Here is a 12,169-nt window from a genome sequence, read left to right as displayed (position 1 = left end):
GGACAACTGGACAACAAACTCAACACATTCTTTTTCTCAATAGCCCCCAACAATCCTGAGAACCCTCACAAATGAATTGCAAACTTTAGGAAATAAATATCCATCCCCCTTTCTCCAGGAGAGCCTGAAGGTTTCTTAGAGAAGCAGTGTGACTCCGGAGTTGAGAGCTGTGGGGGAGTGGGCAGCAGGGGAAGACCAGCTCGGACCCCCATGGACAGGAGGGGCTGGAGACGGGCACTGGGAGCGGCGGGCACCACAGGGGCGTCTTCGGGGTGCACACACTTATCCACAGGTGGTGAAGCCTGCTGTTCCCCATGTGGTGGGCCGGGTGGAGGAGCCCAGAGTCCTAGCGGGAGACAGCAGAGAAGCTCACGGTGTGCCGGCTGAGAGCACAGCACTCCTCCACGGTGCTTTTCCCTAGCTGGCCCACAGCTCCCTGGAACCATCCAGAAGGCTGGGCCAGACTGAGAACACATGTGCGTGCGGAGGCGAAGTGAGGTGTGGTGGCAGGATGGAAGAGGAGGGGCAAGGGTGTGAGCGGCAGAGCAGCGCCTGCCCCCAACCCCCCCCCCCCGCCCCACGCGGGAGGCGGGGGGGGGGGGGGGGGGGGGAGTCGGTGTCTGCTGCTCCTGGGCCTTCCTGAGCCCGTCCAGCACAGGCCCCACACCTTCCGGGCCCCCTTGCTCTGGACCCCTGGGGGAGGGAAGGGCAGTGAGCCAAGGCTTGGTCCAGGACGGATGGCATGTCACTCACACTGAGGAGGCTGACAGACAGACAGGAGGACAGATGACAGAGGACCAGTAGTCACCTTTCCCTCCGCCCCGGCCGGCCGCAGCAAGCCCTTTGGGCTCTGAAACCCCTTGTCCCATGCATGCTGATAACGCCACGCCGGTGGTCATGTCTGCTTGGTGCTTGGGGGTCCGGGCAGGGACTGCTCTGGGGCAGGGTGGCCCAAAGCCCACCAGTGCCATCACGGCTGCCCAGTGCCAGAAAGGTAGGCAGGAGGAAATGGTTAGCTTGCACATCTCAGCACACAATGAACACAGGAAAGGTTAAACACATCCTCAAGAAAATATTTTGACAAAATAAATATTTTAACCTATAATCAGGTATAATTAGTACTTATAAGGAATCCCAGCAATAATTTAGTGTAATTAAGTCCATACTGTATCAGTGATTTCTAACACTTGTGGAGAGGAGGTGGCTCGCGAGGGTCTCTCTCTCCTGGGGTAGGATCGCCGGCTCTCCTGCCATGGCTCTGCTCCCTGTACTAAGCAGGCGGCCTGTGGGAGCCAGGGCTGTGGCCCAGGGTGCCTGCGGCCTCAGGACAGGAAGGGCTCAGCAGCAGCCCTCAAGGACATCTGGGCCTGTGCTTGCTTCCTGCGCAGGCCTCAAGCAAGTGTCACCTCAGCCTCCAGGTAGGGGCAGGCTGCCTCAGGTGCTATGAGAGCAGGAGGGGTGGCTCCAGGCTGGGGAGGCAGGCGACACTTCTCTGCGTGGGCCAAAGCCTGCCTGCCAGCCCGCAGGACTTCACCACCACCTGCTGCCCAGCGGGAGCGGGGGTGCCGCGCTGGACCATGGGTATGAAGAGCAGCTTCGCTGGGGTCTCCCCAGGCCGGCACATGCCTCAGCTTCACTCACCGCCAGGGGCCTCCTCTCCCCTCAGTCCCCTCAGGCTTCGTCTTGTGGACACTTTCTGTTCCACAAAAGAGCGGGGCTGGCTCTGCCCTCAGAGGATGCTGGATGGCTGCTGCGGTGCTGCTGCTCCCGCAGGACTGGCCGCCACAGGCTGGCAAACTGGCAAGGGCGTGCCCCTGGCCCTCAGAGACAATCCCTTCAGACTGTGCCAAAGAGCAGGGGATACGAGTCGGGGTCGCTGGGTACCACGGGGCCATCCCAGCCACCTTCGCCGCAGCTCGTGTAAGCCAGCTGACTTCAGCCATCTTGACATTCGAGCTGGCCGCAAGGGCTGTGCCCTCAGGAAGTGTGGAGAGAGGTGTGGCAGGCCGAGGGCGGGGGAGGGGGTGGGGGACAGCGAGGTGTGCACGTGTTGCCAGAGGTGGCGGGGCTGGGAGCAGCTGGCTGAGCTCTGAGGAAGGGCTTGTTGGGTGTCCTCTAAGGAACTGCAGGGGCATCTCCAGCTGGTCCTGACAGACGAGCCCCCAGCCAGAGCCCAGGCCTACTCTCTGGAGGAAGCTGCAGCGGCGCCACACGGGGTAGGGGCCCTGGGGACGCCAGAAGGGCCGCGGCCCCTGGTGATGCTCAGCACACCCCAGCTGCTCCTCTGTGCTCTCCTACAGTCTGCGGGCGGCGCTAGTTCCCACCTGCAGCAAGCCCAGCTTCTTCTCGCTGCCGGGGCTGCCAGGTGGGAAGGGCTGGCCGCACCATGGGTCAGGAACACCGTGGCCTGGCCAAGTTTTGCCCGACACCTGCGCAGTGGGTGCTGGAACACGACACAGGCCCGAGATCACGGCCAGTGCGAAGCAGCTGTGCGGCATTTTCTCTTCTGGGCAACAGCAGCACAGGGTGGTCTAGGCTGGACCCCGCTGGGGCCGAGCCATGGGCACCTTCCCCATAGCCAGGAGACACACCAGTGAGGACGCAGGCCGGGAGCAGTGTGGCCAGCTCCTAGATGAGAGGCTCCAGCTCTGTTCCCTTCTAGGCTGGCTTGCAGAGAAGGTGCAAATCGGTGGCCTGTCAGAAAAGCCTCTGGAGGAGGCTGAGGCCCAGGCCAGGAACAGTGCAGGGTCCTTAGTATCACTGGGACCTCTAAGTGTAGTGCAAAGCCGTCTGCTGCCGGGCCCTGGCGGTAGAGGCACAGAGGCTGCCACAGGACATGCTCACAAACCCACAAAGCCTGCCCGAGCAAGCCAGAGCAATCCCTCCCACTGCAGGCCCCTCCACAGACTGGGCCCACTGTGTGTGGGGAACGCGTCGTGTGCACGGGGGCAGTCTGCTTTATAGCGTTCTCTCTGCAGGAGCTAAACCGCTGTGCCATGTGGCCACTGTCCATTGGCTACGCGGCCCTCCCGCTGCCCCTCGCTCTTCCCATGCCAGGAGCCTGTGAGTCCATGAGGGGCCACTCAGTCTCGCGTGGCTGCTGAGTGATGGAAAGAGGTGCAAGAAGATGAGACCCCACACATGGGCTTCCCACAGAGCCATCTAAAGTGCTGAGCATGCCAAGTGCCACAAGGTGACACACATCAGGGAGCAGCAGTCCAGGAGGGAGACCAAGCTGCAGGTGCAGACAAGCCCTTTTCTGGATCAGAGAGGCATGGGAGGGCAGGCCAGATCAAGGAGACTGCTGAGCCAGGCAGGGGGCAGGGGCACATGGAGAAGGGGCTGGGACCTGACCCCCTTCTCTGTGGGCAGGTGACAGGAGAGACAGTCCAAGTGTCTGCTCAGGAAACAGTCCCGAGTGGACTGCCTTGCTTGAGGCTGGGCTCTGCTGCCCACTCTCTTCCTGGGAGGAAACATGGGCAGAGGGAGCCTGTGGGCAGGAGGGGCGGGGATGGGGGAGGTGCCTCTGGCTACAGTGCCGCTGTCCCACCGCCCAGAGAGAAGGTGGCTAAAGTAGGTCCTGACTAGTGGGAGGCCTGGGAGCAAACACAGGGGTGTTTCCATGGAGACGACAACGCAGGACCAATGGGGGCCAGGGATGGGAGGAGTGGCCAGTGCCCAGTGTGGACAGGGATGAGAGGTGACCTGCTATCTGGGGAGCCACACCACAGAACAGCTCACAGGGCGAAGAGGGCATCCTCTGAACGCTCTGGCTTCTTCCGGCCGGAGGGGTTTGAGGCCGGGGCTGGGGACTCCACTGGGGGCGAAGGGAGGTTGGGAACCATTTCAGCAGCTTTGGCTCTTTCTTCAAGGAATTTATCGAACTCTGCAATACAAAACCAAGGCCAGGGCCAGGATTGGGGGAGGGCCAGGCCCACACTGAGGCTCAAACAGCCGCATCCTACCTGCTTTCCACAGAGTCCCACTCGCTTGTGCCCACAGGGTCACCCCAGCACGAGACCCCACCATTGCCACACTGGCCTGGGACACCTGCCAAGGGGGGAGCAGTGAGTGGCAGGGGAGCAGCCAGCCAGAGACAGAGGTGCTTCTGGGTGCTCTGCTGCCTGGGGACCTAGCCTCAATTTCCTCCTCTGCCACCTCCAGGACAAGCAGGAAGCCCGGCTAGCAGCAGGACGGGGGTGGGCAGTTAAATTCCTGCCTCCCCCCAACTTGGAGCTTTTCCATTCTCCTGATCAGCATGAGAGGCAGGGCAGGGACAGCTGGAGGGGTGAGTCCTACTTAAACTTGGCAAGGAACATTCCCCCTCCCCCCGCCTCCCCACCAAGCAAGGGTCTGTGCCTGCGGGGGGTAGGGGGTCTGACCAGAAGGTCTGGCTGAGGGAGGAGGCAGAGCAGAGGAAAGGCCTGTGGGCTGCTGGGGAGGCAAGATGGGCAGGGAAGGGGGATGAGAGAAGGAGGGGAGATAGGGGACCCTGGTTGGGACTTCCCCACATGACCCATAGAGCTGGTGCCCCAGAAGTGAAGTCACGGGACACCAGGCCTGGGAGGCTCCCCGCGTACCCTGTGGAGTGCATGGCATGTCTTTCCCCCGCTGGACCGAACATTTGGGGGCGGGCTGAACTGGCTGGGGGTGCAGGTTTGGGGATCGTGTTGGCTTAGAATGGCAGTCTGTACCTACTGTTCACTAGCTTTGTGACCTTCCAATCGTCACAAGCTAGGACACTTCCCTCATCAGCATGAGGCCTGGAAAGGACAGAGCCAAGAAGCTCCTGGTCCAGGATGCCCAGCTCAGCCAGGTACCAGAAAGTGCTCTGGCAGAGGGCTGGGGCACGTGAGGCCACTGGAGGGGCAGGGCTGTAAAGCCTCACCTTCACTTGTGACGCCCTCCTCCAGGTCATCGCCCTTCTGTGGGAGGAGCAGAGAACAGCATTAGGCCCCCGCCAGCCCTGCCAACTCTCCCCACCAGCAGCCACCCCAGGGTGCACTGCCCACAGGAGTCCAAGCAAAACTTCCAACTTTGTACTTCCCGTGCCCAGAGTTCTGTAACAGCAAGGCACTGTTTGCCTTATTAGAGAAACAGAAAGTTTGTTTTTAAAAAGCAAAAACAGAAACCACTCAAGTTGGTTCTAGGTTTTGATCCTCCAGAAGGGCCCAAAAGAAAAATGCCACAAAAGGTGCAGGCTGGCTGTCTGGGCTGAGCTGCAGGGCAGGGCTGTGGCAGGCCTCTGCCCCTCGTCTCCTCCAGAGGGGGCCGTGAGGAGGCTGGGCCTGGGGCGTGCCCAGCGCCCCTTCAGGCCTTCCTCTCCTCAGCAGCCCCTTGCAGCCAGCCGCAGGGTCCTGGGAAGTCACTGCCCATGTCAACGGCCTGGAGCCACACGGGGCCTGGGAGGGCCAGAGCCGCGAAGCCCAGTGCGCAGGGCCCGACACCAGGCAGGGCTGGGCAGCGGAGCACTGTCCGCTTGGCTGGGAGCCACACCCCACAGCCTCCTGGGAGCTGCGCCAGCCTCCTCCTGTGGCCCAGATTCCATCAGCTGCTGTGGGTGCTGAGGAGCCGTGGGGCTCTGTGAGCTTCATGAGTGGATCAGACTTGATTTTGTTTGGAGGGCATGGTAGTCACCAGGGAACTCACTGCACAGTGATGGGGAAGAGAGCTGGGTGGCCAGGCAATAAGGCCCTGGGCTGGGCCAGGAGACCTGGCTTTCTTCTTGGCCCTGCCACTAGCCTGCTGCGCAGCCTTGTCAGGCACGTCCCTCCCCCTTTCTGGACCTTGGGGTCCCCGCCGTGGCCCTCCCTGCTTTGCTTCTGCGAGAGGAGCTGTTTCTTTTCCAGGCATTCCCTTGGGAAATATATAATGGGGCATTTTCTTCCTCCTGTGGCATGGCACCTGGGTGGCAATGGGTGTCTTTGGAAAGCCTGGCCTTCCAGAGAGGTGGTCGGGAGCAGTGGGAGGCCCTCTCTGAGGTCTGCTAGCCTCGTGTGGGAGGGGGCCACGTTAGTAGCCTACAGCCAGCTAGGCGGGCACTGGATTAAAGACCTGCCCTGCTCTGGGGACAGGGCTTCCTCAAGAGGAGGCAGCTAGGAGCAAGAGATGAGGCATCTCTAGGTCTGGGGGAGACCCAACCTGCCCATGACCTTGGGCAGGCCACTTTCCCTCCCAGAGTGCATTTCTTCATCAGTCTTCAGCCAACAACCTCCATCCCACCTCTCGCACAGGCTACTGAGAGTGAAAGTGCTTTGTAAGCAACAGAGAAAGGGACCAGCCACGGAAGCCCTCCTTTCTCAGGGCCTGCTGCCATTTGCAGATGCATGATGTCTTCATCTTCCTGCCCTATCTCTGGGGACGAAGACAATGGTCTCTGGGGCAGGGGTTCTTTTATATCCGAGATACTGGAAGCTACTGAAGAGGAAGACAGCAGCGAATTAAAAAACAAAAACCCCACTTGATTTATTTCTGTGTATGTGTCACACTTAAAAGAAAGGAAAACCAAAAAACGAGCAAAGCACTCCACAAAAAAAAAAACCCTCTCAATTTATCTTTGTGTATACGTCACAATTAAAAGAAATGAAAACCAAAAATCAAAAAACTCCACAAAAAGCAAAAAAAGAACCCAAGCACAAACACACCTGCTGAACTTGACAAGTAACGGGAAAAAGTAAGCGTGTTTTGGAGCCAGCTAGAGCTTGATGAAGGATGGAGCGAGCTCGGGGCTCCATCCCAGCTGGCCTCCTCAGGCCACAGGTGTTGGAGGGGAAGGCCAGCTGTGAGGGCCTGGTGGCAGCAGGAGCCTCTCTGGCCGGCCTCCCTCCTCCACCACCCCCTGGGGGAGCGGCCCCCTCAGGTGTCCCCGAGGCCTGTCCTCAGAAGCGCCTCTGCCTTGCTACACCCCACACACGAAAGAGAAAAGTCGAGTCTCACCAGGTCGGTCCTGAGCCACAGCTCAATGTCGTCCATGACAGAGGGCCGCACAACGGGGATCTATGGAGGCGACAAGCAGCGGGCCAGGCAGCCCCACAGCCAGGTGAGGGAAGACAGAACACCGAACAAAGGAAATCGTCAAAAGCAACCCCAAACGAAACCAACATGTACACAAAGCAAAAAAACACATGAGCGCAGCAGGCACGGGCAACGAGGCAGCCACATGGAATGGCAGGTGAGGACAGCAATGAGGTGGCGAGTCTAAGAAGCAGGACCAACTGGGGGCGGGCGGGCAGGCGAGCCGGTGGCAGGACGCATTCTTGAAATGGAGAACTTTTTGACTATGGTGTCAGCCCTCACATCATGGGTTTTTCAGCCCCCGCTGCAAAGCAGGCTGCTTCTGAACGCATCGCTGATGACAGCTGGTGGCCTACTGCCTACCCACTGCTAAGCCCAGTCCCGGGGGTGACTCCAGGGGCCACCAGCGGGCCCCTGGTGCCACTGGGGAGGCCAAGTGGCAGTCTGCCCAGAGCACGGCTGCAGGTGGTCAGGCAGCCCTGGGAGTCTGCAGGGGCTCTGCTTACTCTCACTGAAAGTATTTCAATGCATCTCTAAGGGGCGGGGGCTGGGGGTGTAGGGTGCGCTGGGTGTGGCCTGGCCAACAGAAGACAGGCACATCTCACCACCAACAGAAACTCAGTAAAAACAAAGGCTTTGATGACAAAAGGGACTGCCAGGCTTTAGTTGTCTTTGTGTCTCTTTAGGAGAAAATCACTAAGCATGTCTGAATGCAATAGCTTCCTTTAGTCTTGCCCTTTCTTCTCAGCTTTCAATGGCTGTCTGTGCTTCAGCAGCCAAAGAAAAGAAGTTCAACTGAGATCTGGGGAGCAGCGGGCGGGGGTGGGGGGACTGAGCCCCTGAGCGAACAAAGACACACCTCGCGGGTACTTGGACAGTGTCCACGCAGTTGGTCACCTGTGCCAAAGGCCTTGGGGACAGTGTTCTGAAAAATGCATTTGGCTAGAAATATTTATGTTGCAGTAAGATATGATAAGAAATAAAGGTAACCTTTAACCCTCTAGAAGCCACGTTAACGAAATGTTGGCTCCCAGCCTAGAGAAGTGATTTGATGAACATCAATCGAGGTGACCTGCCTCCCCGCCTAGCCTGGTGCACTATTTCTAGAAAAATCCCCAGCACTGAGTCTATAGCTAGCTTCACCACGTCACAATCTAGGGTAAGAATAAAGTTAAAATAAGCAGTAAGAGGATTGTTTTAGTGTTTGCCAAATCTAAAAAATCACATGTCCTTAACAAAGGAGAATAGAGATTTCATATCAGCAGCCCTGCCCTGTGTGACAAGGCACTCCTAGAGGTAGAAAGCTGCCAAAGAGGGGGTTTGCAGCAGGCAGTGGGCTGAGGCCTTCGAAGCCCTCCCCACGCACGCTGAGCAGAGATCTGATTCGGCCAGAGTCCTGCACACACTCACTCAGCGCTGCCGAAGACACCTCACTCTGGTAACTTCATGTGCTTGTGCCAAACTACAGACGTAGTGTGGGCAGTCCACACACATTTCCATAAAGGCTCGAGTTAATCTGGATCAGATTCGGAAGATTCTGTTTTCATTTTATTTCTTTGACTTACTTACTAGGGACTTAAGAATATGGAAATGAAAAAATATCACAGAGTTCAAATCATCCGGAAATGACTGAGGGACAAAGAAGACGTGATTCACACTCCGGAGGGCACAGGCGCCCGATGGACATGCTAACAGCACTAGACACAGCACCTACCTTCCCCATCGAAAAGAAAGCGGTAGGGCACACAGGGTGCGATCTGCTAATTTTATGCTTGCTGGCAGGACTTCTGCCTGACACACTCTCATGACAGGAGATGCCAGTTTTCATTATCTTGATGCTTATAAGTCAGAATTCCTGGCCTCTGGGAGGATGTGTACAACGCCAAGTTCCCAGAACTAAGGCTTAGAAAGTCAGCCGCATCACCAAAGAGAAAACATGCCCAACAGCAGCTGTTGGATGCGTGCTGGGTTTTTTTTTTTTTTTTTTTTTTTTTTTTTTAATCTAGCCAGCTTTAGTCCACCTAGGAGTAATGAAGACTGCATGGATAGAGCTTTCCAACATGTCGCAAAAAGCTTGAAAAAAAGCCACTGAGGGGTCATGGACCTTAAACCTTCAGATTTTGCTCATAATTTTTTTGTTACTGTTCAAAAATAAATCCCTTGAGGCTGTGGATCATGCTCTAGTTTTCTTCTTTGAGGATTAATCTTGAGAGCCAGCGTGCTCAGAAAATAAACATTGACATTTGAGAAACTCCTCACCACCTCAAAAAACAAAAAAAGAAAAAGAAAAAAAAAATCCCCCCAAAGTGGATCATGGGAACCCTTTTCTTCCCTCTCCCAGCCTTCTCCAAGTAAGCAGTAGTGTGCTTACGGGAAGGCATCCTGCTGGCGAGGCCCGGGGCCAAGCTGAGAGAACACAGGCGAGCCTCAGGCTGGGCTCAGCTGTCCCGGCGCTCACGGTGCTGAGTCGCTCCTCTCTGCAACTGCTCCTTCACCCAGGAGCTCCTAGGCCCCTGCTGTCCTAAGAAGCCTCAGAGCTTCGGTGGAGAGTCAGGGGCAGGGGTTTGGGCAATTCTGGTCCTCGGTTTCCTCATCTGTGAAATAGGGTGGTGGCTAGGTTGTATTTAGCGTTCACCATGCACGATTTCAAATCCCTTAATTTCTAGGTTGGTGTGTCTGTTTTTGGATGTCAGAAATTATTAGAATTGAATCCTTACAGGCACTTGGCCTCAGGGCATGAGTCACTGAGGAGCTGGGGCTGGGCTAACAATAATGCTTCTCTAAGGGAGGGCAGGGGTTGCCTTGCTGTGGTCCGACACACTCCTTAGCGATATAACCCTCCTGCCCTGGTAAACCAGGGCCTTCAGTATCACAAGAGGGTAAAGTCCCTTCTAATGATGGGGCAGGAGGGTTATATCGCTACCAGACACAGACTGAACATGTCCGCTGATCTATAAATAGGGGCTGGAGACACGGTGAGGGAGGAAGAGGAAGCTCTCCCAGCCAGGCTGACGGAAGGGAAGGAGAGACCGTAACTAAAAAGAGGGCACTGCGCTTCGTCACTGCCCCGTGGCCTCGGGCACATCACCAGGACGCTGGGAGGCCTCCTTATTCCCATCCCTCAAACGAGGGCCGGCCCAGCTTATCCCTAAGAGACTGTGGACTCTGACCTGCTTTGGTTTTAGCATCTTCTTGGACAACGATCCAAACTGAAGTCTGGTCTAAGGGATCTGAAGAAGAGTGTGAGTTGGAGGAGGGACACAGAAAGGGAAAAAGAGATGTGTGAAGAGAGAAAAATAAAAGAAGCTAGTCCAGGAGCACCCTCCAATAAAGACCAGGGCCTAGAATAACCCCCTCTGAGGACAGGCCAGACAAGCTGGCTTGGCAGAGGCAATGGTGAGATGAGCCCTGCCTATGTTCAGAGTCCAAAGAGAAACGGACATGTTAGATGCCAGCAGAATTGACAAGAGTGGTGGGGGAGCTGTCTGCTAGCAGCTTGTCCTCACGTGGCTGCAGGCAGGGCAGCTCTGTGTAGGGAGCAGAGAGGTGCAGCCACTGCCCGTGGTCTCTGTGGCCTCGGGCTTACTGTGTCTGGGGGTCCTCCAGGTCTGAGCAGGGAGCCCCCCACCCCAAACCTGGGCTTTGGCAGCAGCAGACTCTTTTTACTAACCTAGTTTGGTTTGTGTGACTTATATTTGTTCATCTCCGATATATTCCTGGCTGCACCCTAAATGTGGGGGTACTCCTCTCTGATCAGCAGCCGGAAAAAGGCCCACGAGCTGGAGGGTGGGGAAGGGCACACACACCCGCAGTCTCGGACAGGCCAGCTCATGGCGCTTCTCAGTGTTTTCTTCGACTTGTCACGAACCTGGCAGTGTTGACTCCGGTGCTGGAGAGCCATTCACCTAAAGTCCCAGGAGAGCCAGGCTCTGCCGCCCACAGCTCCCACCTCCAAGGAAACCTAACTGTCCAATGCCATTTCCAAGGTGACAGGAGCAATTTCTGTAGCTCGGAAATGCTATTTCTAGAGAAGTTGTGAAGGTCTAAGAGCCCTTTGGTCTCACTCCATAGTACAAAAAGTTTCCAAGTAAAGAATTTGTACCTGGGAGGTCTGGAAAGACTCGGGGTTCTAAACTACAGGAAATAAGGCAAAGCAATTAATGTACGTCATTTAAAAGAAAAAACACAGCAGTCAGGCAGGTGAGACACCAGGTTAGCTGTTAGTGGGGCTTATTTCTGGGAAGTCGGAAACTGGAGCCCTCGGAGGGGACAGGTCAGTGGGGGGTGGCCTGTGTGAGCAGAGGCAGCCACCACCGCCAGCTGCCAAGGCCACACACAGGGTAGGTAGTTTTTGTGGGCAGTATCCTTTTTTGCAGGATTAACAGGCACAAGGACACACGGCTGGACCGTCCCAATTTGGACAGCGGAGTGCACATGGTCTCTAGGAGTCACCCACACATGTGGGCCAGAGCCCCAGGGTGTCACTGAACAAGCAAAGGAGGAACCCTGGCAGCCCGTGTCTCGAAGAATGGCCATGGGGTCTGGTGCAGAAACAGCAGGACGGAGTGCCCGCTGCTCTGACAGGTGGAGGGAGATGGGCACGGCTGTGCAAAGGTTAGCAGCTCCAAGCCGGGGCAGGCAGAGACCCCATGCCCCCATGGCTCTGATGGCCCTGCATGGCCCACATCTTTGTATACTGGTCACACCTTGCTGGGGCAGGAGACCCCATGGTCCCCGCAGCCTCGGACATGCTGGCCTTGCTTGAACACCTCATCCCCTGGACACAGCCTGGCACGGCCCCAAGGGGTCACTTATGCTTCTTCCCCGGTGTGGGCCCAGTGTCCCCCCACCCCAGCTACAGGGCAGAGGCCTACATTTCCACTGCTTTTCTCACTTCTCCTTCTCTGCGCCCTCTCCCACACCAGCCCACCTCTGGTTTCCAGGTCAGAGGTGTGCGGGGAGGGCTGTGGCTTCATTACAGGGGAAACCAGCACACCAGGGCAAGCAGCCTGGAGCGAGGTCACCCCCCCGTGCCTCTCAGGGCCACCTGATCAGGGAGGCAGCAGAGACCCTCGCAGGTGTCTGTGTCAGGAAGGCTCTACTTCCTGAGAACTATTAATAACTGCATTTAGGATATTAAACTCCCCTGGCTTTA

General features: G+C 56.9%; 1 protein-coding gene across 7 annotated transcripts in view; it reads right to left on the bottom strand.

Moving 5' to 3' along the window:
• Window positions 1-2,763: 2,763 nt before the first annotated feature.
• Window positions 2,764-12,169, bottom strand: part of TOM1L2 (target of myb1 like 2 membrane trafficking protein) — a 105,925-nt gene continuing 96,519 nt past the window's right edge. For 3 of the 7 annotated variants that reach the window (XM_033090089.1, XM_033090091.1, XM_033090090.1), the window contains 3 exons: window positions 6,937-6,996; window positions 4,889-4,925; window positions 2,764-3,886 (listed from right to left, as the gene is read on the bottom strand). In XM_033090089.1, the coding sequence (XP_032945980.1) occupies window positions 3,738-3,886; window positions 4,889-4,925; window positions 6,937-6,996 (246 nt within the window). In that variant the 3' untranslated portion in view covers window positions 2,764-3,737. The remainder of the gene's footprint in view (window positions 3,887-4,888; window positions 4,926-6,936; window positions 6,997-12,169) is intronic. The other 4 variants (XM_033090092.1, XR_004421292.1, XM_033090093.1 and 1 more) reach the window with 4 other exon arrangements.

The sequence above is a fragment of the Rhinolophus ferrumequinum genome, chromosome 21, assembly GCF_004115265.2.
Source record: "Rhinolophus ferrumequinum isolate MPI-CBG mRhiFer1 chromosome 21, mRhiFer1_v1.p, whole genome shotgun sequence".
NCBI lineage: Eukaryota > Metazoa > Chordata > Mammalia > Chiroptera > Rhinolophidae > Rhinolophus > Rhinolophus ferrumequinum.
This window is presented reverse-complemented; position numbering and strand designations above follow the sequence as displayed.